General features: G+C 37.3%; 1 protein-coding gene, 1 long non-coding RNA gene and 1 other non-coding gene across 8 annotated transcripts in view; 1 reads left to right on the top strand and 2 right to left on the bottom strand.

Moving 5' to 3' along the window:
- The window catches only part of Uchl5 (ubiquitin C-terminal hydrolase L5), a 35,879-nt gene extending 8,200 nt beyond the window's left edge, over positions 1 to 27,679 (bottom strand). For 4 of the 6 annotated variants that reach the window (NR_172020.1, NM_001393849.1, NM_001393850.1 and 1 more), the window contains exons 1-8: positions 27,376 to 27,550; positions 21,186 to 21,249; positions 19,598 to 19,703; positions 4,208 to 4,333; positions 4,066 to 4,127; positions 3,803 to 3,933; positions 1,604 to 1,667; positions 27 to 129 (exon numbers count right to left, since the gene is read on the bottom strand). Coding sequence is in view for 5 of the 6 variants with exons in the window: in NM_001393849.1 (NP_001380778.1) it covers positions 27 to 129; positions 1,604 to 1,667; positions 3,803 to 3,933; positions 4,066 to 4,127; positions 4,208 to 4,333; positions 19,598 to 19,703; positions 21,186 to 21,249; positions 27,376 to 27,451 (732 nt within the window). In the remaining variant the exon portion in view is untranslated. Of the gene's footprint in view, positions 1 to 26; positions 130 to 1,603; positions 1,668 to 3,802; positions 3,934 to 4,065; positions 4,128 to 4,207; positions 4,334 to 19,597; positions 19,704 to 21,185; positions 21,250 to 27,375 lie in introns of all 6 variants that reach the window. The other 2 variants (XM_063272472.1, XM_039090901.2) reach the window with 2 other exon arrangements.
- On the top strand, positions 21,460 to 24,853 carry LOC120096268 (uncharacterized). The gene is made up of 3 exons (XR_005492514.2): positions 21,460 to 21,895; positions 22,362 to 22,393; positions 24,559 to 24,853. It is a non-coding gene; the product is annotated as an uncharacterized LOC120096268 (long non-coding RNA).
- Scarna18b (small Cajal body-specific RNA 18B) lies at positions 25,809 to 25,943 on the bottom strand. The gene has a single exon (XR_005492845.1). It is a non-coding gene; the product is annotated as a small nucleolar RNA U109 (small nucleolar RNA).
- Positions 27,680 to 27,720: the final 41 nt, after the last annotated feature.

Genomic DNA, 27,720 nt, shown 5'->3' with positions numbered 1-27,720 from the left:
CTGTATGCATGTATGTATCTACAAACCTCTGCAAGCTGTCTCTGTAACTCTGCTATCTTCTGTTCATATATCATTTTTCTGTCAGATACAATGGCCATTAAATTAAATCGAATTTCTCCTTCACTATACCTGCAAAAAAGATTTTAAAATGTAATAAAAATTATAAAATCATTAGTATTAAGATAACACATTGTGATTACTACATAATGGAATAAGTAAAATTATTAGTAGGCTAATAATAACTGACATTTTTAATAAAGTTTTATATATAAAAGAATATAATGTAGCAAAATATTAAATGTTACCAATTGCAAATAAATTTAAGTGTTCCAAATTACTATGAGTTTTACTTAAGACATTAGAATAACATGTTTTTATCACTCCTTCTTGTAAGAAATAGGACAATTATTACTTAAGTTCTCAGAGAAAAAAATTAAACCAAGACTTTACATTTGTTAGATTCTACTGAGGATACTAAACATTTTTTTCCAAGTCATGATGTAGTTTCTACTGTTGGTAAATGCATTTTAAAACTTTATTTAACTCACAAGTAAATATAAAATATTAATTTTAATGTAATATACCCTGATACCAAAAAAACCCTCATAATAGTATGAACTGCCTTAATCCTTAATATATTTGGAATTACCTATAATACATAAAGGAGACTTAATCTAGATAATAACATACTATAAAACATAGGCCTATATATGTATTTGCTCAAGACTACAAGATATTTCAAAAGGGTCATATAAATCTAGTTATCAGAAAAAACATGGTCAAATATAACTAATGCTTTGAATTACATGAAAATGTTTAAAATTTTCTGGGTCTTTTTTAAACTGAAGGAGTTCTATGTTCCTAATCCTATCAAGTATAACTGAAATTCGTGGAAATAATACATTAAAAGGAAAAAGAAAAAGTGGTTGTCAGGGTAGGAAATTCACTGTAGGTCTGAAGAATCCTAAGGTGAGATAGTTTGCTGGGTCTATCTTGGCTGTGATATTATAGTGTACCTTTTTAAGATTACAAGGCACACATAATCTATCACTTCCTATGACTGAACATGTTTATATAATTATTTCAAAATAACTTCATCTTGGGGTTGGGGATTTAGCTCAGTGGTAGAGCGCTTGCCTAGGAAGCGCAAGGCCCTGGGTTCGGTCCCCAGCTCCGGGGGGGGGGGGGACTTCATCTTGAAAATTCTCAAAACCGAAGCAACAGTCCAAAACTGTCTGTACAAATACTTAGCAACAGTAAGCAGCTCGTTTAGAACTGGTACTGTAGCTCAGTGACAGATCATTTGTCTAGCATACCTGAGGCCCTAAGTTCAAAGCCCTGCACTGCCAAAAAATAAAATGAAAAAACAAACAAAAATCTCCACTTATTGGATGTCAATGCATCTGGTTTGTCATATCATTAAATAAAATTTCTAAATTACATTTTCTCAATACATTAATTCGATCAAGAGAAGGTCAGATGTTTAACACAGAACATTAAAAAGGTAAAACATTTTTTAATTAAAACAAACAAATAAATAAAAAAAATAAAAAAAACCCATAGAAACCAGATTTCTAGATGAATGATATTAGTGGAGCATTACTTTTGAATCCTCTTCTCTATTACTGGCCTCACTGCAGTAATCCAGTCATCCTGATTGCATGCACCTAGAAGGAAATGTTAAACAGTTAAAACAACACCAGAAAAGCCAATATTTACTAACAATCTCTCAAAGTTTGAATCAACAATACTGCCGTTAACTGAGAATGTATTCAAACATTGTAACGGTAACCTACTCTACCTGAAAATAAGCAATACTGACGCAGCCTTGGCAAGGCGCGAACTTTAGGTGTGAGCCACTTATGTCTTGTGGATTCTTCTTTAGTGTAATTATGCTAAGCTTCAATTTTTATTTTCTGATAACAGAAGAATACTATCATTTGTACTGTCATACTATCGTTTAACATCATGTCATGCTATCATGCAACAGACATGTTGGTAGACACTAAAATATTTGAGAAAGCAAGGAATGAATTAGAAAATTAACTCACTTAAATGTACAACAAAAGGTAAGGATAAATATGCTCAGTGATAGAGTGCTTGCCTAACACACTGTAGCCCCGGGGATGTCCAGTCTCTCACTCTCTCTCTTTCCCTCACTCACTGGTCTCCCTCCCTTCTCCCCTTCTGTCACACAAATTCTAAGAAAATTTTTTAGGTTATCATGTTTTATAGATGACAAAGCAAAAGCTAGGGAAAAAAAAAAAAGAAATCAATCCTTACTGTCTGACATTTACAAAAATGTAAAATAAAAAATTGATAAGGAGTAATAGAGCAAAAAAGATCAAAATACATCATATTCATGTATGGAAATGTCATAATGGATTAACTACTTTTTACAATTGCTGTATGTTGGGAAACATTAAAACAAAATTGAAAACCATTTATAATTCAAGGTCATTTAGCCAAAATGCATTAGTCCTCTTTTTCCTAGAAGTCATGTAACAGCTACAAAATGAATGTGGCTACCTGTATTGTTCATTACTTTGTTAATATTTGATAATTATAACTGCTGTCAACAGAAGACAAAAGAAATTAAATTAATTATCAAACCAAGGAAAATCAGCTTCTTAAAAATTATTTTAACAAAGAATATTTTTAAATACAAACCTTCACTAGATGAATTATTAATTATTAATGTGGAAAATGATCAAAATTATGAAATTATAAACAAACAAACCTACTTATTTGTTGTAGTGATGGGGAATGAGCCCAGATCATCGTACATGGTAGAGAGCTCTACCACCAAGATGCATTTCTAGGTTCAATTTTATGTATAAAAGTATAAAATTTAATCAAAAGCATGTATGAAATTCAAATAAAGCAAAGGTTTGCTGGATTACAAACTAATACAACAAAAGAAGAAATTTAATGAAATCACAAAAAAGAATGACAATTCTCTTGTGAAGAACTGGAGTGTAGTTCAGTGACAGAGTCCCTGCCTACCACACTTTATAAGACTGTATGTGCACATGGTGTGTCTGCCCAATGTGTGCATGCTCTGTCTCTCTCCCTGTCTTTCTCTCTGTATCTTGGATGTGTGCATGTTGTCTGTCCTCTCTCTCTCTCTCTCTCTCTCTCTCTCTATCTATCTATCTATCTCTCTATCTCTCTCTCACACACACACACACAAATTTTTAAGCAATTTTTCAGGTTATCATAAAAAGTATGGTTTCTCTGTTATGGCCCTTTTACACATACACACCACACTATGCTTTGTTTCTGTTCACTGCTTTCCCACACCACCCTACTCTATGGCTCCTACCCACTCTGGCTGATTCTCCTCATTTCCTCACTTCTGCTTTCTTATCACAGGTATTCCATGACCCCACTCCCTTAAGACCTTTTCCTCCCTTCTCATGCTTTCCATTGCAAAGCTAAGCATGATGAAATTTCCTGCCGTAATCCCAGAAGAAGATAGACTGAGGTAGGAGGATCAGAAATTCAAGGCAAGTTTACTTAGGTAGAAAGCCAAAGTATCTCAAAATTTATTTATTTTAATTAAAAATAAGCTATGTAATCTGTGTGTTAAAAACAAACTCATAGGCCCAAAATGAATAGTGTTACGTCTTTGCTATATAATCGCATCATTTAATTTCATCAAGCAATCAAGACCATATTATATACTACCTCAAAGTAGCTTTCATCCTCAAAATGTAAGCAGACCTGCAGCTAACATAAAGGAGAATATAAAATCTTTTTTTCCTTATCCAAGTAAATATCAGAACAGAAAACAAATTACCTAAATCAATTGGGCCTTCTCTTAATCCATCTAATTCATACAGTCTTCCATTAACTGGAACATAACTGACAAAGTGAAAAGCATCTTCTTCTTTGGCTGATGTCTTTGTATCAAATTCAAACATCTGCTGTCTACAGAAAAGAGTAAGAGTCAATGAAAAAGCAAATACAACAAAAACAAGAGACAGAAAATGATAAGACAGTCAGAGGAAGATAGACGATAGGCAGACGAACAGACAGACAGACACACATACAGTTCTTTACCTGGCAAAACTGTTGTGCACTTGTCGAATCACATCTGAGTTACTCAATGCCAACCCCTTCATCTAAAACAAATTTGAAAAGTAGCCTATTATAACAAGAACAATCACAAATAGGTCGTTTTAAGATTAAGAACTCTACTCACAGCTGCATCAAAACTTTGGGAAAATTCCTTAAATTCTGATAATGTCTCTCCTAAATGGACATCTTGATGGGTACAGTTCAGTAGTACACTTACGATAGCCTGCGTGGCACAAGCATTATTAATTACCTATAAAATATAAAAAGGAAGAATATTATGAGTCTATCTTATTTTATGTTTTTTAGTTGACCACACACCCTCCAAACAGAAGTAGTCTTCAAATTCTATTTCATATGCATTAGCATAAACTTTTAGTTCCCATTCTGATCTAATTTCAGAAACTTTATGAAATTCTTGCGTGGAAAACTCTAGACAGTTAAAGAAATTTAGTAACCATTAAGACTACAAGGAAATCCAGTTAAGGCAGCATGACCAATCAGCCTACCTAATACAGCTAACTAGAACAAAATAATTTATCCTCCCTCCTAACTTCCGTCTTCCTAAACTTACTCTTACCAATTTAACCATATTTAAGTATACAGCTTTAACTCCATTAACTAGCTTTTAGACAGAAATTCTGCAACAACTCATTCCCACTCATTTGAATCTCTAATACAAGTATATATTATCCACATACATGTACTCAAAGTCAGTGTTGTGTCATCATACTCTATGTTCAACAGATTACATGGACTTTCTATATACACAAGCACCCCAGCACCCAAAAAAGTACCTCCTTCTGTACCGGATAGTTTTCTGGGTACTTTATACAAATCAATTATTTTAATCTTCTAAACAAACTATAAAAATATATTCTTATTTTTACTTTACAAAGTACTGAAGCTCAAACACAGAGAATTAACTGGCTTCCCATGGGTACACAGCTAACCAAGAAACAGTCTGATTCCACAATTTGTGTAGCAGACACCACACCAAGCTGATTCCATATTATGTATGTGGGCTTCTCCAATAAGATCATAAACCATTTTTTTTCTATTCTTTTTTTCGGAGCAGGGGATCGAACCCGGGGCCTCAAGCGCTCTACCACTGAGCCAAATCCCCAACCCCTGATCATAAACCATTTTATAAAATGTTATCTTACAAACAGCTTACAACACCTAAAATGTTAAGATCATAGAAGTGAAAAACAGAAAAAGGGGCTAGAAAAAGGGCTCAGCCATTTCAAGTACTTGCTGCTCTTCTAGAGGACCTGGATTTGGTTCAAAACACCCACATCAGACAAATCACAACTATAGACAATTCCAGCTCCAGGGGATCAAATGCCCATGGCCTTTGGGAGCACCTGCATCCATGTTTACAAACGCACACACTTATACATAATTAAGAACAAAATAAAGAAAAGGAAGGAAAAGCACTATGAGCTCAAGGCAGGTCTGGTTTTCCACGGAAAGTTCAAGGCCAACCAGGCTCCACAAGATTCTAAAAATCAAAAACCCAAAACCCAAAAATCTACACCGAGCCCAGATCATGAATGAGTTTAAACTCTGGCTCCTATGAAGAAAATACTTTTCAAAGATATGGGGAGATGATCATTGTGTGTTAACACACACACACACACACACAAACACACACACACACACACACACACACACACACACACACACACTCATGAGGACTAAAATCAAAATCACAAGAATCCACATAAAAGACTGCACATGCCTGTCAATACTGTATCGGGGCATAGAAGGGCAGTAGATCCCAGAAGTTCACTGGCAAAATTTAGCCTGGTTAAGAAGGTGAGTTTCAGCTCAATGGTTTGCTGATAGCATTCACCTCTATATATGACATGCTCTAGCAAACCATTGAACTGAGAATAGGACCCCCATTGGAGGAATTAGAGAAAGGATTGAAGGAGCTGAAGGGGGTTGCAACCCCATAAGAATAACAATACCAAACACTCAGAGCTCCCAGGGACTAAACCACTACCCAAAGACTATACATGGACTGGCTCATGGTTCCAGCTGCATACGTAGCAGAGGATGGCCTTGTTGGGCACCGAAGGAAGGAGAAGCCAAGGTCTTGCCAAGGTTGGACCCCCAGTGAAGGGGAATGTCAGGGCTAGAAGGGGGGGTCAGGAAGTGGGGGTGGTTGGAGAGGGGAACACCCTTATAGAAGAAGGGGAGGGGGATGGGATAGAGGCTTATGTCTGGGAAACCAGGAAAGAAAATAACATTTAAAATTAAAATAAAAAAATATCCAATTAAAAAAACAAAAGAAATGAAGACACATACACAAATAACTGACGGGAAACAAAAACAGGATTTGTAAATTTATTTACTGATTGAGTGATTGATTGCAGGATCTTACTGTGTTGCCCTGGCTAGCCTGAAACTTGCTACGCAGACCAGGCTATCCTTGAACTCATAGATATCCTCCTGCCTCTGCTTTTCAAGTGCTGAGATTAAAAGCATGTACTATCACACTGGGCTAGGACTTAAAAACACGTGGGAAATAATAACTAACAGTGATGTCTGGTACTCTAATGTGTCTGGTGGCTCTAGTCATTTATGTACAGAGGCCACATATGTATGTAAACTGTGACGTGAGTGCTGTAGTGTCACACAAATCTTCTGAATAAGGAGACAGATGAATTAAATGTTTTTGCTCAAAGCGTCACAGTGCAAGTCTAAATAAGAGATGACATTTAAATGCAAGCTTGGCTCCTGGTTATACAGCGTCCCATATTTCTATTATACTGCCTCTGAAATCACCAAGCACTCATCTAATATCTACTCAGTGGACATTGTGTAAGACACAGAAAAAAAAAAAGGATATTTTGCATACAAGAAACTTAATGCCATTGCTGCGTGAGTCATCTTTTCAGAGCCCAACCTTGTTTTTTGAGATAGGGTCTCTCCTTCCCTGGAACACCCTGGTTAATCTTGGATTGCTAGCCAGGGACCTGGGGAATTTACCCATCTTTACTTAGGTTTACTCTCAGTAAACTGAATGTGAAGTCTATATAATGTTATCCAGAAGAATTTGTTCCAAGGACTATAAGAATATCACAAATGGATGTTTGTACTGCCTCAAATATATTCATGTTTTGTATGAAATTAAAGTAATAATAATAACAACAACAACAATAGTGAGTTTCAGATTCAAAGACATCTGAAGGAAGTGAAGCAGAGAACAATAGAGGAAGATGATTAAAATTCTGCTTTGGCCTCTGTATGTATGGGGGGATACATGACTACAGACTTAGATATATATAACACACACAAACACACACACACACACACAGAGAGAGAGAGAGAGAGAAAGTTAAATTTTAAAGAGAGAGAGAGAGAGAGAAAGTTAAATTTTAAAGAGAGGGACTGGAGAGATGGCTCAGCAGGTAAGAGCACAGATTGTTCTTCCAGACATCCTGAGTTCAATTCCCAGCAACCACATGGTGGCTTACAGCCATCTATAATGGGATCCAATGCCCTCTTCTGGTGTGTTTGAAGACAGCATGTGTACTCATATAAATAAAATAAATAAATGAATCTTTAAAAATAAACACAAAAATGCTCTTATGAAAAAAATGTTAAAGAGAGAGAGAATGTTAAATTTTAAAATAAAAGTAAGCTCAGAAGACCGAGGTAGTGGAATTCCTTAAGCATTGGTGTTGAAAGTCATGAGACCATATCTCAAAAACAGAGTCAAACTAAGTACTGGAAAGAATGTTGCTCATGAAAAATCTTGGAAAAGGAGAAATCAAAAGAGAAATGAATGACAAGAAAGCCAAACCAATATCGAGGAAATTTTTACATAAGTATGCAAATAAGAAATCTAGAACTCAACTAAATAGTCAAATAAAACCATGACAGGGTCAATCATAAATTTGTTATATATCAAAATAATTATAACTCCATTCCATGTAGCTTCAGCAAATTAAGAAAAACATAGGCCTTCTGGTTTCTATCTGCCTAGAGCTGACCCTGTACCACATTCTCTGTATCCAAATCCCACCAGGAGGGAGCTGGTCTCCCAGGAGTGCTAACACACAGGCTTGCAGGAGAATGAGGCAACTGCCAGAGACAGGAAGACCAGCTAACATCAGAGATAACCAGATGGTGAGAGGCAAGTGCAAGAACCTAAGAAACAGACACCAAGGCCACTTGGCATCATCAGAACCCAGTTTTCCTACCACAGCAAGTGCTAGATCTCCCTAACACACAGGAAAAGCAAGACTCTGATTTAAAATCACTTCTCATGATGATGTTAGAGGACTTTAAGAAGGACATATATAACTCTCTTAAAGAAATACAGGAGAACACGGCTAAACAGGTAGAAGCCCTGAAAGAGGAAACACAAAAATCCCTTAAAGAATTACAAGAAAACATAACCAAAAAGGTGAAGGAATTGAACAAAACCATCCAGGATCTAAAAATAAAAATAGAAACATTAAAGAAATCACAAAGGGAGACAATCCTAAAGATAGAAAACCTAAGAAAGAGATCAGGAGTCATAGATGCAGGCATCACCAACAGAATACAAGAGATAAAAGAGAGACTCTCAGGGGCAGAAGACACCATAGAAAACATTGATACAAATATCAAAGAAAATGCAAAACACAAAAAGCTTCTAGCCCAAAACACCCAGGAAATTCAGGACACAATGAGATCAGACCTAAAAGTAATAGGTAAAGAAGAGAGCGAATATTCTCAACTTAAAGGGCCAGTACATATCTTCAACAAAATCATAGAAGAAAATTTTCCTAACCTAAAGAAAGAGATGCCAATAAACGTACAAGGAGCCTAGAGAACTTCAAATAGATTGGAACAGAAAAGATATTCCTCCCATCACATAATAGTCAAAACACCAAATACACAAAATATATATATATTTATTATATATTTATTATATATATATATATATTAAAAGCAGTAAAGGAAAAAGGTCAAGAAACAAATAAAGACAGACCTATCAGACTTACACCAGACTTCTCACCAGAGACTATGAAAGCCAGAAGATCCTGGGCAGATGTCATACAGACCCTAAGACAACACAAATGCCAGCCCAGACTACTATACCCAACAAAACTTTCAGTTAACATAGACGGAGAAACCAAAATATTCCATGACAAAACCAAATTTACACAATATCTTTCTACAAACTCAGTCCTACAAAGGATAATAGGTGGAAAACTCCAACACAAAGAGGGAAACTACACCCTAGAAAAAGCAAGAAAGCAATCTTCTTTCAACTAACACAAAAGATAGCCACCCAAAAAAATTCCACCTCTAACAACAAAAATAACAGGAAGCAACAATCACTATTCCTTAATATTTCTCAATATAAATGGACTCGATTCCCCAATAAGAAGACACAGACGAACAGACTGGATATGTAAAGAGGACCCAGCATTATGCTGCCTACAGAAACACAATTCAGTGACAAAGACAAACACTACCTCAACATAAAAGGCTGGAAAACAATTTTCCAAGCAAAGGGTCCCAAGAAACAAGCTGAAGTAACCGGTGTAATAACGAATAAAATCGACTTCCAACCAAAAATTATCAAAAATAAATAAATAAATAAATAAATAAATAAATAAATGACACTTTATACTTGACAAAGGAAAAATCCAAGATTGTTCTCAATTTGAAACATCTATGCTCCAAATGCAAGGGGACCCACATTCATAAAAGAAACTTCACTAAAGCAGAAAACACACATTGAACCTCACACAATAATAGTGGGAGACTTCACCCCACTCTCACCAATGTTCACGGAAACAGAAACTAAACAGAGACACAGTGAAACTAAGAGAAGTTATGAACCAAATGGATTTAACCGTTATCTTTAGAACAGTATAGAACATCCTAAAACAAAAGAATATACCTTCTTCTCAGCATCTCATGGTACTTTCTCCAAAACTGACCATATAACTGGTCACAAAACACACCTCAACAGATTCAAGAAGATTGAAATAATCCCATGCATCCTATCAGATCAGCACCAACTAAGGCTTGTCTTTAACAACAACAACAACAACAATAACAACAACAACAACAACAACAACAAAGAACAGAAAGCTCACACACACTCGGAAGCTAAACAACACTCTACTTAGTGATAACTTGGTCAAGGAAGAAATAAAAAAATGAAAGACTTTTAGAATTTAATGAAAATAAACTGAGAAAATTAAATCATCAGATCATACTAGAAAAGCCTAGACTTAACAAAACTGGAAAATCTAGATGCAATGAATAATTTTGACAGATACCAGGTACCAAAGTTAAATCAGGACCAGATAAACCATCTAAACAGTCCCATAACCCCTAAAGAAAGAGAAGCAGTCATTAAGTCTCCCTACCTAAAAATGTGCAGAACCAGATGGGTTTAGTGCACAATTATATCAGACCTTCAAAGAAGACTTAATACCAATACTCTTCAAACTATTCCACAAAATAGAAGCAGAAGAAACACTACCCAATTTATTCTATGAAACCACAATTACACTTATTCCTAAACCACACAAAGACCCAACAAAGAAAGAAAACTTCAGACCAATTTCCCTCATGAATATTGATGCAAAAATACTCAATAAAATTCTGCAAACAGAATCCAAGAACAGATCTAAATGATCATCCATTATGATCAAATAGACTTCATCCCAGGGATGCAGGCATGGTTCAATATACAGAAATGCATCAACATAATCCGCCACATAAACTCAAAGAAAAAAAAAAAAACACATGATCATCTCATTAGATGCTGAGAAAGCACTTGATAAAATTCAGCACTCCTTCATGATAAAGACTCAGGGGGTTGGGGATTTAGCTCAGTGGTAGAGCGCTTGCCTAGGAAGCGCAAGGCCCTGGGTTCGGTCCCCAGCTCCGAAAAAAAGAAAAAAAAAAAAAAAAAAAAAAAGACTCAGAAAGATCAGGAATTCAAGGTCCATCCCTAAACATAGTAAAAGCAATATACTGCAAACCAGTACCCACATTAAATAAAATGGAGAGAAACTTGAAGCAATCCCTAAAATCAGGGAGTAGACAAGGATGCCCATTCTCTGTCTATTCAATATAGTACTTGTAGTTCTAGCCAGAGCAAATAGACACCAAAAGGAGGCCAAAGGGATACAAATTGGAAAGGAAGAAGTCAAATTATCACTATTTGCAAATGCTATGATAGTATACTTATGTGACTTCAAATATTCCACCAGAGAACTACTAAACCTGGGAAACAACTTCATCAAAGTGCCTGGGTATAAAATTAACTCAAACAAATCAGTAGCCTTCCTGTACTCAAAGGATAAACAGGCTGAGAAAGAAATTAGGGAAATGACACCCTTTATAATAGTCCTAAATAACATAAAATACATTGGTATGACTCTAGCCAAGCAAGTGAAAGATCTGTATGACAAGAACTTCAAGTCTCTGAAGAAAGAAATCGAAGAAGATTTCAGAAGATGGAAAGATCTCCCATGCAGGATTGGCAGGATTAATATAGTAAAAATGGCCATCTTGCCAAAAGCAATCTACAGATTCAATGCAATCACCATCAAAATTCCAACTCAATTCTTCATAGAGTTAGAAAGAGCGATTTGCAAATTCATTTGGAATAACAAAAAACCAAGGATAGCAGAAACTATCCTCAACAATAAAAGAACTTCTGGGGGAATCACCATCCCTGACGTCAAGTTTTACTACAGAGCAATAGTGATAAAAACTGTATGGTATTTGTAGAGATAACCAGGTAGACCAATGGAGTAGAATTGAAGACCCAGAAATGAACCCACACACCTATAGCTTTGACAAAGAAGCTAAAACCATCCAGTGGAAGAAAGATAGCATTTTCAACAAATGGTGCTGGTTCAACTGGAAGTCAGCATGTAGAAGAATGCAAATCGATCCATTCTTATTGCCCTGTACAAAGCTCAAGTCCAAGTGGATCAAGGACCTTCATATAAAACCAGATACACTGAATCTAAAAGAAGAGAAAGTGGGGAAGAGCCTTGAACACATGGGTACAGGGGAATATTTCCTGAACAGAACACCAATGGCTTATGCACTAAGATCAAGAGACCCCATAAAATTGAAAAGCTTCTGGAAGCAAAGGACACTGTCGATAGGCCAAAAGGGCAACGAATAGATTGGGAAAAGATCTTTAACAATCTGATAGAGGGCTAATATCCAATATATACAAAGAACTCAATAAGTCCAGAGAACCAAAAATAACCCTATTAAAAAAGGGAGGGGTCCAGTGAACGAGATTGTTGGGGGGAGGGCGGCAATGGGGGGAGGATGGGGAGGGGAACACCCATAAAGAAGGGGAGGGGGAGGGGTTAGGGGGATGTTGGCCCGTAAACCGGGAAAGGGAATAACACTCGAAATGTAAATAAGAAATACTCAAGTTAATAAAAAAAAAAGGGGGGGGGGGGACAGGGCTAAAAAGAGAATTATCAACTGAGGAATATCGAATAGCTGAGAAGCACCTAAAGAAATGTTCAACATCCTTAGTCATCAGGGAAATGCAAATCAAAACAACCCTGAGATTCCACCTCACACCAGTCAGAATGGCTAAGATCAAAAACTCAGGTGACAACAGATGCTGGCGACGATGTGGAGAAAGAGGAACACTCCTCAACTGCTGGTAGGATTGCAAGCTCTTACAATCATTCTGGAAATCAGTCTGGAGGTTCCTCAGAAAATTGGACATAGTACTACCTGAGCACCTAGCTATACCACTCCTGGGCATATACCCAAAAGACGCTCCAATGTGTAATAAGGACACATGATTTCCACTATGTTCATAGCAGCCATATTTATAGTAGCCAGAAACTATAAACAACCCAAATCTCCCTAAACAGAGGAATGGATACAGAAAATGTGGTACATTACAGAGCGGAATAATACTCAGCTATTAAAAACAATGACTTCATGAAATTCACAGGCAAATGGATAGAGCTAGAAAATATCCTGAGCAAGGTAACTCAGTCACAAAAGAACACACATGGTATGTACTCACTGATATGTGGCTAATAGGCAAAGAGCCTGGAATGCTCACAATACAACTCACAGACCACATGAAGCTCAAGAGGAAGATTAAGAGTGGATGCTTCAGTCCTACTTAGAAGGGGGAACAAAATAATCAAGGGAAGTAGAGGGTAGGAGGAACTTGGGAGGAAGAAGGGAGAGGGAGGGGAAAAAGAGGGACAGAATCGGATATGGCAGGAGATGAAGGAGATGTACAGAGGGTCAGGAAATTGAACAGAGGCATGGATCAATGTGGGATGGGAAACTGGGTGAGCAACCATAAAGTCTCAGATGCCAGGAAAGCAAGCTCCTCCCAGGACCCCGTGAAGATGACATTAGCTGAAATGCCCCACATAGGGGAAGAAGAACCTGAAAAGTACTTATCTGGAGGATAGGCTTGCCCCCCAACTCCCCAATTAAGGGACAGGGCCACCCACCCTCCAAAATTTTATCCTAGAATTGCTCCTGTATAAAGGAAATACAGGGACAAAGAGTAGAGCAGAGACTGAAGGAAAGGTCATTCAGAGACTGCCCTCCCTGGGGATCCATCCCATATACAGACACCAAACCCAGACACTATTGCTGATGCCAAGAAGTGCTTGCTGACAGAAGCCTGATATAGCTGTCCCCTGAGAGGTTCTGCCAGATCCTGACCAATACAATTGCAGATGCTCAAAGCTAACCATTAGACTGATCACAGGGACTCCAATGCAGGAGTTAGGATTACCCAAGGAGCTGAAGGAACCTTAAAAAAAAAAAACAACACACAAGCATCATCAATGTCTTCCTCCTCCATTTTCACAATCTATACATTACACACTAAAGGTGCTAACTCTATTCAAATCTACATCCACTGTTATTTTCAGTCTTGCTTACTCTCGCATTAGCATCTATGCTTATATTCTATACCGTGCTAAAAATGAATTCTTACAGTATAACCATGGTAATTTTCTAAATGAATATCTAATCATCATGCCATCATCTTGTAAAACATTTTGATAACTTACTCTTACTCATAGAATACAGAGAAAAATCTTAATCACATAAATTGTTATATACATGAACTCAGTTGCTATGATTCTGTGATTAAGATCTGGGCAGATCAAGCCATCCTGCATGCCTGCATGGCAGCATGGATTGGGGGGAGGGGGGTTGCATGAAGTCCCACACATATCAGAGGAACCACAGCAATTGATGGCTGTTGAGGAGAGAAGAGTTGGTTTTCTTTAGGAATGTGGTCCTATACAGAATACCCATGTTCTGGTAGATGGTCCTGTACCCTTGAACATATAGGTACACATATATGTGAGTAAATTCTGGGCTTACAAGCAAAGATGCCCAGACAGAAAAGTGCTTGTAAGAGACAAAAGGAAGAAGCGAATTGAAGGGAATCAGGTATACATTATATCCTTATATAAAACTCTCAAGCAGTGAGTCTCCAAAATAGTTAAATTTTTAGAAGTATGTTTAAGATAATCATAGTTCCTAGGAATATTGATTTATTTTCCCTGAATCTCAAAGAATAATATTGTGGGAATTTGAAAACCCTAAGAAACTTTTTCTCCACTATATAATTCTACAATGTGTCACTGTTGCTGAACTAAATAAAGTCTCAATCAGCCTAAAATACCTGTGTGATTTGTGCCTTTCCTCCCTTTATAATCTAACAGTTGCTCCAGTATCTACCTTTTTCTTCTTAGCTAAGAGTTGAAGGCCAAATTTTGGCCTGATTCTGTGGCCACCTGGAATAAAGACAATCTTCCTAGTTTCCTTTGCTAACTCGGGTTACAAAGTTTTGGGTTGTTTGTTTGTTTTTAAAGTAAGCATATAACACTAACAAACTATATGAATGTCCATAAAAGCAACAGAGTGTGCTGCTTACTTCTGACTGTCTGACATCTGGAACTATGGTAGAATGATCGAAGCTCTGGCAACAGTTTTGGACCATGAAGAAACCCCTCAAATAGGAGACTTTAGAAAGAAAGGAACAAAACTGTTACGTATAACCTTGACACTTTGTAGAAATTAAAAAAGAAGGAAAGAAGGAAGGAAGGCAGATGGCGGGCAGGCAGGCAGAAGTAAATACTTACTGTAAGACCACTTTTTCTTTAAAGCTTTATCTAACCTAACTGGTTCTAATATGCTGCCTACTCAACTTCACATTCCATGACATCTCCCATTGTTCTCCACAGTTGGTTACATGGCCTTCTTTCTTTTAGTATCTTTTACTACCCACAATTCCTTTTACCATGAGGTGTTGTTAATCTGGAATGACCCTCAGCCTTTCCCTTTAGTTAATACCTACTTAACCTACACTTCCAGCTGAATTACTTACAATTACTCAGAGGAGCCTGACCAGACCTCCTCAGTAAGGTCAGATCCTTGATTTACTTGTTTAGCAAATAATTTCACCCTCAAAAGTTTGACTCCTTGGTCCTTCTCAACCTAGGGGTCTTAAAAAGTGATGCCTGAGAAAGATGTCAGTCTAGGAGGTTTTGTGCCATACTCATATTCTAATAATGTGCCTCAGAGTGGGGACCTGGGGTTAGCTTTTTCAGCTGTCTCCTGTGGGGCAGAAGACTACGGTAATCTACATGAAAAACCAGTCAGATCTCTAAAAACCCATCACAAATGGGTTGGCCTTTCCCTGGAAGACAATATCAGGTACACTGTCAGAAAGCAGCGTGTGAAAAGTCAGTACTATGTGTGACACCACTGGCAGTAAACAAGAGGACGTTCCACAAGCGGGAGCTCCACCCAGGGAACGTGTCTGGACTTTGCTTCACACAACCCTTTCCTTAACTGATTTTGATCTATATACCAGCTCTAGTAAACCATAGCTGGTAAGTGTAACACCTTTAGGTTTAGTCCTTGTGTCTTTCTACTACTCAGTCACCTCTCTCCTGAAACGCAGAAGGGATGCAGTCAGACAATAGACCATATCTTAGCTGTCAGTACCATGGCAAGAGTGTTTTATATAAAAGCATTACTGCAATGTAATGTTTCAGCCTTCAAAGTATGATCACATCCAGTTCAAATGTATTGTTTAGATTTCTGAAAATATTCCTAAAGTCTAGATGCTCTTTCCTAAACATCTTTAAGTCCTTGAAACATAAAATCAAGGATGTTGTATTTATGTAATAGTTCTCTTAACATGAAATATAAAATTAGCAAATTGGCAAATTTTACAGTGAAATTGACCTGAAATGTAGATTAAAATATTACTGGGAAAAATTAATTTGACATCTTAAGAATAGTATAATAAAAGTACAATACAAATAAACTATTAAATTACAGTAAGATAGAAATGTAACGGGGGGGGGGGGGGGGTCGGGGCGGCGTGTTTGGACAGATGGCTCAGGGGTTAGGAGCATTAGCGGCTCTTCCAGACCTGGGTTTGAGTTCCAGAAGTCTCATGATAATTAGCAACTAGCTGTAACTCCAGTTCCAGGGGATCCACTGCCCTCGTCTGGCCTCTGCAGGCAATGCATGTGTGTTTTGCAAAGGTATAAATGCATGTTAAGAAACTCACATACATTTTTTTTTAATCTCGAAAAGCGTTTAAAAAAGAAAGAAAATAATGTAATGAATAACTAAGAAAATAATCAAAGCACACCAGAAATTATAAAGCTTTACTATAGTATCATCTCTTTCATATCAAGTACTCTCTTAAACCTTACCAACAGCAAGGTTTCTGGCCAAATACACATGTCTTAATCCCAACGCTGGAACGCTGAGGCAGAACATCACGTTCCAGACAAGTCTACACTACACAGAGGCTCCCTCCCTCCCTCCCTCCCTCCAACTCACACCAACATAAAGCCTGCTGTCACAACAACAGAAACATAGTAAGGCTGGATTAAACCACATCTTAATCTTAAAGTCCTGATGGTAGTGGGCCCAAGTTCTTTAATCATGGCAGTTCAGTCTCCATTTACTAAATATATACTACATGCCATGTGCTATATATAAAAGCAAAATTCCCAACTCTCAGATTTACAAGCTAATGTGGAAGAAATAACAAAAATAGACATAGAAGCAGACACATACAGAAACACGAAGAAAAATAAAACAATTTAATAGTGGCCATCTCCAAAGCAAGAATTATGTATGAATTCTTTCAGTTTCAATATCATTTTAAAAGCTTACAATTTGTGTAAAAGATACATAGGCTACTTATTGACTAGATGAGTCCAACTATTAAAAATAGCTAGTACTGGTCACTGTGAGATTACAAAAATATTTATGTTCATAATTATGCTTCTGTACTTTAACTTAATAATATAAGCATATTTTCAGGGCTGGAGAGATGGCTCAGTGGTTAAGAGCACTGAGGTCCCTGAGTTCAATTCCCAGTAACCACATGGTGGCTCACAGCCACCTGTAACGGAATTCAATGTCCTCTTCTGGTGTGTCTGAAGACAACTATGGTGTACTCACATACATAAAATATATCTTTAAAAACAAATAAATAAAGTATATTTTCATATAGAACAAAGAAAATTTAACTTCTCTTAAAAAATATTCAATTTAGAAAAGTTAAAGGAAAACAGAAAAAAATGAAAAATAAGCAAACAAAAAGAGAACAGGTTACCAAAAAGAGTCACGGCCTGACCTAACAGGTAGGAATGAGAATAGCTTAACAATACTGTACATGATTTGGGGATATCAGAAACAACCACAATTTTTAAACTAAATTTTTTTTTTGTTTTTTGGGGGTGTTTGTTTGTTTGTTTGTTTGTTTGTTTTTTGGCTTGGATTTCAAACTCTTATTGAACTCATTAATTAAATTAACTTAATTCTCTTAATTCATTTTTTCCATACAATGGGCCAGTTATATGACGAAATCTATTGATTTTAACTTTTTTCTGATCATTAATAAACAAGGAAGGTCTTAAGTGTGGACATGAATCTCCAAAAAGAGTAAAGATCCTTCCTAGGCTCAATTATGTCCACCATAATTCTAAATAAGACAGATTCTACTGTTCCTGCTTTCCATTTGCTGATGACATAAAAGTAATAAGGTTAAAAAAAAAAAGTAGCATTAAGCAGTTTAACTTACACAGTTAAGTTTATAAATGAAGTAGCTTCCCAGAAAAATATCATTTACAAGGCAGCAAAAATTATTTTTATTAAATTTTGATCTTGGGGCATAATCTTTACTATTTTATGGAATGAGATATGAGTCCAAATACCTTCGGCAGATCACAATACCAAGAAATGCTAGCTGTTTTGAGAAACAATACTTGTGTGATAGTTTGAGGTGTGGAATAATACCTTTTTTTCTGGAATATTATTTTTACTTGAAAGAATAAATGACTGACCAAAATGACTTCAAACAAGAGTTTCTGAGAAATATTTTCCATAAAATAAGTAATAGCCTATGGCACTAAGGAAATCTGACAGGTAGTTATCATTGATTTGAATTGAATAGAACTTGAAATTCTAAAAAACTCTAAGCAAACCCTAAGTTTATAAATTTCATGACATAATTTCTCTAATAAAATAGAGAATGATTTTAGCACATGTGACTTGCCACAATACTCAGTTCAATCAAATTCATCAATATTTGAATTTTGTGATTTTTCCATGACTAACGTTGCTATCCAATCATGTAGAATCAAAACAACCAAGGGTAAAGGAATTCAACAAAGCACATGGCACATTTCATAAGGCAGCTAACATTGTTGTTTTGTTTCATGTTTATGTTCTGGTTTTGAGACAAGGTCTTACGTATAGTTCTGTACGAGACTGAACTCATTATACTGACCATTCTGACCTCCAACGCAGAGTTCCACTTGCCTGTGCCTCTGAGTTCTGAGATTAAAGGCCTGCATCACTGACTACCCTCCAGGCCAGCATAACCTTTAAAATAACACTTCTGAAATTTCCATGCATTGTTAAAGAATATTACCATTACCTAAAAATAATTTTCTTTACTCCTCTTCTAATTACAAACATACTGAAGTACAGATTTTCTTAACTTATTTCAACCAAAAGCAAAACAAAGACAGACTAAATGGAGAAACAGAAGAGACAATCTTTGTCGTTAATATACCTGGTAATATACACATTTGAGATGATTTAAAACAATAGATGTTTTTTAGTATTCTATAATTTTGGTTTGATAAATAGTTAAATTTTGATTTAAATTTTTTGAGGTTTAAAACATTACCTTGTTACAGAGTGTTACATACTAGAAACCCTGAGTTTGTCTACAAGCTACTTACATTAACATGTAACAATCTTGTAATTTTCAGTCAACTGATCACTTTTTAAATGTCTCAGTTTTACTGTCTATACATTAAATACTAGTAGATAGTCATATAATCAAATGTTTCTGGCAATAAATTTTAAATCTGTAAAGGGACCCCACAACAACAAAAAAGTACCAAACTAGATGTAAATAGCCAGACTAGTATCCCCGGCTCTGGCAATTTGTCAGAGAATCTATAGACCATACCTGCTTAGCAAAAAATATTGTTTCAAGTCTGGAGTCCTGAACCACAGAGCCAGCTGGTTCTTCTCCTGGCTGCCACTTGAAAAGAAAAATTAACCCATGAACCGGCCTACAAAATAAAACACCAAATTAGAAACATCAAAACCAGATTCTTATGTCATCACTATATTAAGTCAGAGCTATTTAACAAAGAGAATGCAAATTAAACTATGTGACTGAATATGGAGGTTTAACTACCACGCAGCTGTTTGTTTTTGTTTAAGATAGGGTTCCCCAGCTTTCCTGAACAGCTCTGTCAACTAGGCTGGCCTCAAACTCATAGAGATCTGCCTGCCTCTGCTTTCTGAGTGCTAAGATTAAAACATGTACCACCATGATCAGCTAGTGGCCCTGTCTTAAAACAAAAGAAACCAAAAATGAAGTATATAATAAAGCTGGAAGCTATTTGCTTACATCAAATTCCAGTATATAAGGTATTTCTATAACAGCAGGTGACTGCATACACATTAACTCTAGGAAGTCACTTTTGCTTAATTATTGAATTTATGTATAACTTTCAACCTACAGTATGAATAATGAGATTACTCATTCTTAATGGAATTATATGAAACATTAAGTCATCGTTTAAGATTTCTTATTTTGACAGCTTTCTTCAACCAGAATTAGTCTCTTATTTTGTCTGCAATCACTGCCCTTTCTATGGGAGAAGAAAGTAGGAGAAAGAAACTTACCTTTTTCTCAGTACTAAAAACAGTATAGTAGCTCTAAGTACCCATTTCCCCTTTATTTACTTTATAAGCTTTTTGTGACAAAATCTCACTCTGTAGCCCATGAAGACTCACTATCTAGCTAAGCTGTTCTCAAACTTATGACAGTCCTTTTGCCTCAGCCTTCTAACTCTGAGAATACAAGTAATCAGGCATCAGACCTGGCTGCCAATTACCCCTTGAAAGGCCTTTTTCTTTTTCCTATTATAAGATTATGAACGCCCTCAAAATCAAAACTCATCTGCTCCTTCATTTGCAGTTAGTCAATGTGTTTTTGTCTGTTTATAGAGACAGAATCTCACTACATACTCCAGGTTGGCCTGGCCAAGAACTACACATTCATCACTTCCAGGAGTTACCACTCTTCCTCCCTCAATTTTACCTCAAGCTTCAGCTCTAGGAGGCGATTCTTATCAGAGAGTTGGTAAGATTCTTCCTAGCATCACTATTTGGAATTTGAACTTTTAACCTTCTCAAGAAACAATACAATAGTGTATGATCTATCTGTGCTTTTCTGGCCTATTATTATTTTAATGACAAAATACATTTTAGGGTTTAATGATATTGAATTGTAAGTAAATTTTGTGAATTTATAGTTATGAAAATGTAGATACTTTTCTTGTATATAATCTACCCATGAATCTCAAATTGTTGGTTATAAACTCAGGATAATACTTATCCCACAGGATTGAAAACAATAATAACAACAACAAAACCAAAACCTAAATGTACTCAGACTATGGTAATTCAAGTAAAATGAAAAGACAAATCCGAGTACTTTTACAAAGTATTCTGAAACGTAGATAAATTAAAACTGCACTTACTTTAGCTTTTCGAAATTCTCAGGCTCTAAGCTCCATATTTCTTCTACTTGAGCTCCTCGGCAACCTGAAACAAGAAATTTTCTTTAGAAAACAAAAAATGTACTTTCTCCTTTACCAAGAAATAAAACACTAAAAGAAAGGCACATGCCAGGGCAACAAGGCATGACAAACTGGAATGGGGAGAGTGCTAACAGCCCGAGCCAAGTCCACTGCTGCCTCTATTGTTCCCCAGTGCCTTATTGTGAGATCATAGTACTAAGTTTCAAGAGTTTATCTGTACCAAAAAGAACCCTGTAATCTCCACTCTATGTAGCTCAATCCTTGGCTCTTTGGTTCTTACTCTGCCCTTAACTCTTTTTAAATTGTTATATACTTTTCTATGAAAGAACAGCACTTAACAATGACCTTCGATCTTTAATTCTGATACATTCCAAGTATATTTTCTACTAACCTCTTTCCCTAACCCAAGCACAATTCTAGACCATTGTTTTCCAACCATGCTTATTATGGTTATTCTGCTCTCCTGGGAATATGCAGCAATATCTATAGCCTTTCTTTCTCTTTTCTTTCTTTCTTTTTTTTTCATTTGGTCAATAGTATGAAGAGTACAGGTGACTTACCACTGCCATCTAGTAGAAAGAGAAAATGATAAACATCCTACATTACACAGGAGACAAATTATCTGGCTGGATAATACATCCATATTGCAGGTACTAGGAAAGCTAAGAAAGATGGATGATTTGAATACAGGAGTTCAGGGCCTCTGGGATTAACTAAAAAAAAAAAAAAAAGCGTTTGCCCCAGACAAGAAACTTAGTTTTAGAAGTACCACAGTAGTCATGGAGTAAGCATTCAGCTTCTTAACTGCTAAATTTGAATCATGGCTCAACCATTGCTACACATGACCATTTTGCCTCTATATCGTCTTCATAGTTGAGAAGGCAAAAATGAGACAAATAAGACATTTAATACAGTGCCTAACACTAAAAGCCAGTAGATGGTAACTAGTGTGATCACAAGACATAAAAATAACTAGCTACCAGTATCTCTTGTGTGTAAAGAGTTTTAGATAGTGTTTCTCTAATACCTACACAATATGACTTTAAGAATTCAAGATATTAAGTTGTCTGCCTGAATTCTCTACAGCTACTAATTAAAGTCTACATTTGCTTGCAGCTGGCTAGAAACCCAACATTCCTGATTTTCAAGTGAGTACTCAAGAAGCCTTCAGATCTCCTATAAAAACTTTTCTTTTAATGGTTCTCTGTTAAAGTTAGCATACGTAGATGCAATCTGTAGCACAAAAGAATTATGTTCGAGTTGGCATCATCCCATGTCTCCTGCTTCACTCAAATGCTAAATTTATGTGTATGAGCCTAGCTGTCTTGAAGCTCAGCCTTGAGAAGCGAGCAACAAATCTGAACTTTGCTTTCCTCATGCACATACAAATAAAAGTTAGTATCTATTCTGTTTAAAGGACAGAAAGAGAGAAACTGAGAAGTCTTCCTGTTACACACAGAGAATGGTGAGGAAGAAAATACCAAACGCACAGAACCTAATGCAAACTCTCCTGAAAGTTGGGAGTCTCAGGTAGTAAAGTGCATAAGCATGAGGACCTTAACTTGGATCCCCGGCTCCTATCTAAACAGGCTTCCATAGCCCTAACCCTTGGCAGGCAGGGGCAGCAGCCGGGCAGACGTTTTTCTGGAGTTTACTAGCCAGCTCCCCTGGCTAACAGGTGAGACTCAGGCTCACTAGGAGACCCTATCTCAAAAACCAAAGTGGAGAATAACTGAAGAACATACATTATCTACCTCTAGCCACTACAAAGATGAACACATCTACACACACACATACACACACACACACACACACACACACACACACACACACACACACACACACAAGTTGAGGGAAGAGTTTTCAAAGTAAATAAGTACTAGCATTTATCAAGTACTTTTTGTATGCCATGTGCAGTAGCAGGCCTGGCAAGGACAAACATTAATAAACAACTTTAACACTTACAAGCTCTATGATCCAATACATTCAAATCAAAGACCATGCAGAATGCATAAAATTATATATGAAGGATATATTCTACAAGTTTAGGGCTCGACAGATCATTCATTGGTTTACAAGAACATTTTCATGAGTAACTGAACTAAACCTTATACCATATGATCATATAAACTGTCATCCAAACCAGAACACTCTTCTGAGAAGGTTCTAAAATTTAAATAACAGAACTTTTTAAATACTCATATACTAACGTATTATATTGATACTAATGATCTTTCTTATAGAATTATATAAAACCTCAAAACAAATTTCTAGAGTATTTTCATTTTCTTTTCTGCCCCCTTAGACGGTTTCACTAATCAACTGAAGTTGACTGTGAACTTATGATTCTTCTGCATCAGCCTCCCATGCCTGACCAAAAATAATAATAGTTTTGTACGGTCCGAAGAATGATTTACAATAGTCATACCTTTGGTTTTGAATGATTTTATTAAATATACAGCAAGTCAAAGTAAATGAACAATCAGTAAATTACAGGTAGGCAGCAAAACACCATTAAATTGGCCTCAACTTATCCGGTTAGTTTCTGCTGGGTTCTGTGCAGGTAATGATTTGTTCCTATACCTAAAAGGCCCACTGGCAGGGACATTCTGCTCTACACAAAATTCTCCGGGGAACTCCAGCCAACAACCTCAAAGGGACATCCCCAGTGGATTTCTGCTCGATGTTTTAAGTACCTGATTTGATGTTTTGCTTTGGGTTATAAGATTTAATTATGTGTATAAGTGTTTTGTCTACACCTATGTATATGCACCACATGGAAATCTGGTGCTTATACAGGTCAAAATAGAACACGGATCTCCAGGGACTGGAGTTAGAGAAAGCTGTAAGCTGCCATGTGGATGCTAGGAAAGGAATCTATATTCTCTTGAAGAGTAATCAGCGCTCTTAACTGTTTAGTCAATCTTTTTTCAAGTGTTTTTAATATTTAAATTTTGTGTGCATATATGTAAATTCAGGTGTCCTTGGAACCCAGAGGATCCCATGAGGCTGTAGTTAGATGCAGTTAGAAGCATACATGCTCTTACCCACTAAGCCATCTTCCCAATCCCAATTTGATGTTTTGTCTACCTCTTCATCTTTTGCTACATATTCTTTTACTTTAGCTTGCTGTATACTTAATAAACTCACTTATTCCAAACCAAGAGTATAGCTATCAGGATAAGTCTAACCACAGAGAACAATAATTTTCTTAAAAATACAACTGGAGCCCCCTTCCCTATGATAAATACTTTGGTGTTCTAAAATGTTGTTAGTGACTTAAATGACTGCTAGATTCTCTATCTTCCAACAGATGGTGTCTCAACAATTTTTCCATTACCATGTCTACCAAAAGCAGTAGAGAGGATTCCAGTTTCTGCAGCCCCCAACAAAGAACACTGCAGAAGTTTTCCTCAACCCTAGTCTCAGTTATCTCATGGTATACATAAAAATCATGGTGTACATATATGACATTTGGCTGGTGATGTGAACAAACAGCTAACCTCTCAAAAAAAGGACTGCACAGGACTGAGAGCCCTAGAGACTAATACCCTTTAAATGAATTGGTGATGTTTTAGGGAATACAATTATAAACAATATGTATATACCTCCCAAGGCTACATTTCTTGTGTGAAAGCCAAGGTTTAATTTATCTCTTTCCTCAGAATAAAGTAAAATACATCTTAGAGGTGATCATAAGAGACTTAATTTCAAGGACCCAAGTAATTCATATCTGTGTTAAAGCATGGGTCAGTAGTTACAGATGAAGAAATTACTCCAGACTTCTCTCCTGCCAAAGACATCTGCATCTTGCTCCACCTATGTCAATACAAGGAAGGCTAAGTTACATAGTTTGTTTCAAAAGCTCTGCAATAGTATTCATAATACAAACATGTTTTACTTTCAAATGAATAAACTTCCAAACCCTCTTGTAAGAACTGGACAAGAAAAATGAAAATAATTAGAACAAAGCACTTTTTCTTTTGAAGCAGCTGATGTTATAAATTACCTTCATTTAACGTGAAAAATTCTTCTACATTAGGAGCCAATCCATTAATAACTATTGCTTTACTTTTAATATGTGCAGATGCACTTATATTATGTAAATGTCTAACTTTATCTAAATTATTTTCAAATTCCAAGTTCTTTGTATGTGTGAAACTAAAAACTTCAGCTAGTTAATAGACTACACTAATTTCTTTCTTTCTATTGTGTACGTGAATGAGAGAATACTAAGGTACATTTGCCACAGTTGAGTGATGGCTTTTGGGAGAGGTTAGCTCTTTTTCCATGGGTTCTGGGGAAAGAACTTGGGTCATCAGGCTTGCTACACCACCAGCCCTAGACTGTATTACTTTCAAAATAAACTTACTTGGGCCACTATCTCTGTCAACTTTTCAAATGACAGTTAAGATTTTGAAAGTAAAATTTACCACCTAACTTATAAACACTTCAAATTCAAATTCAGAATCTACTGACCAAAACTGGTCTAATTTTCTTGCCTATGAGACCTATTCTTCAAATTATACTTTATTAGCCACTCAAGCTAGTTTTCTTTTCTTTTTCTGTAGGAGAAATATACTACCACCCAACCTCTACTAGAAGGCTGGCAGCCCTGAGAACTCCTCTTTTAGTGTAGCATGTTCTGGATACATTCCTACTCCAAAGAGAATGGGGAGAAGGTATTTCCACATGCAATATGAGATTGAAATACTACATAAATGCTGACTCTACTTTCTCTGTACCCCAGGACTTAATGTCAAGCCAATCACCCACAAACTTACCATTTTCAAAGATTGTTTTATCTTGTTTTATCTTAACTCTAGACACCTTACGCCAATGTTAATCACAAACTAATTTTAATTATGTTTGAACTTCACATCTTTTTCAGAGTAAGTTCCCAGTGACGACGGGCAATCCCATCTATACAATATGGTATATAATTTGGCATGACTTTACCTTTTTACCTAAGATCTATACACTGCCTGCCTGTTCATTACACCGTATTTTAGTTACTTTGCTAGCTGCTCCATAAGCAACCTTCAGGTAACCACACTTCCTTTTGCCCAGCTCCTCTGTGATCTATATGATTAAAACACTTTATGTATACTCTTAAACTAAGAACATATTATTATAGTTTGACTCTCAGTTCTTCAGACCAACAGTCTGATTATTCACATTAAAATTTCCAATTCCGTAACTTTATGCCCTAAGTACACTTGAACATATGCTACGTAATACTCGAAATAGTCAGCTATGTACAATACACAAAATCTACATTAACGTTTGCTATATTTTGGGTACAAGCTTTAACAAAACGGTTACGAAAACAATTATCTGAGGAAAAATTAAAATGGAAATGAAGAAAAAAAAAAAACTCCCACAAAAAGTTGGGAACACAAGGAAGGATAAACTGTCCTATTGGTTGTTCTAGTACGGAAGGAAATAAAAGTCAGAGAGAAATCCTGAGGTAAGCATGTGGCCTCTGAGCAGGAGCACTACCTCAAGAAAACTCAACTTCTCAGGAAGTCAAAAAGGAGGGAGCAAAAGAACTGCGGTAAGTAGCGCGCAGGCCCGCGTAGACGGTTATCTGTGGAGGTCCGGAAGAGGTGCCCACAAACGAAAGGTGTAAGTTGTGCCTTGGGAAACTAGGATCTCGAGTTTCGGGGCGGCTGGAGCCTCAGACACCACCCTGGGAAACACACTAGACCGGCTGCTCCGCAGGACCGACGGCCTGAGCGATGCACCTGACCACACTGGAGACAGGGAGGCTCCGCAGGGAAGGGGCAGTGGAAAGGACAAGATAAGCGCGTAGGAGATGATGAGGGAGGGAGACAGGGAAGGAAGACGCTCGAGTCAATTCAAGTATCCGAGTCCCAAGTCCGGAGAATACAGCAGTGCACAGGGCAGAGGGGCTCCTTGCCCTCGTGGTGTGGCTCCCAAGATCACTGCGGAGACGCGGCTGCCCCGGGCCGAGGACGCGGCCGAAGCCCTACTTTCCACACACGCCGACTCCAGTCCCTGAAGTCACTTCTCCGACGCCGGACGTCGGTGGCGGCAGGTGACCACCTGTCCCAACGTGGGCCTCCTCCCGGAACCCCCGGCCCAGGACGGTCCCCCTGGTGCTCACCGAATCCTTTAATGAGCTCGGTGAAGACCCCGGGGTCGCTTTCCATGAGACACCACTCCCCGGCATTGCTCGACATGGCCCCGACCACACACCGCCCCGCTCCACCTCGCGCTCTCCGAAGCCCGCAGCTCAAGCTGCCACCGGCCGCAGACCTCAGCAAAACCCGCCGCGGAGCGTCAACCCCACGTCACCCCGCCTACTTCCCGACAGCCTCCGGGCGCCGTCACCTGCCGCGCGACGGAGCACTGAAGGACGCTCTAGCCACCCAGGAGACGTCGAAACTCCTCTTCAGCCTGTCAGGATCCGCAGCGCCCTCCGCCGGGCCGGAGAAGGGGCGGGGCCTCG

This window comes from Rattus norvegicus, chromosome 13, assembly GCF_036323735.1.
Source record: "Rattus norvegicus strain BN/NHsdMcwi chromosome 13, GRCr8, whole genome shotgun sequence".
NCBI lineage: Eukaryota > Metazoa > Chordata > Mammalia > Rodentia > Muridae > Rattus > Rattus norvegicus.
The sequence above is the reverse complement of the archived record's forward strand: the minus strand, read 5'-3'. Positions and strand labels throughout refer to the sequence as shown.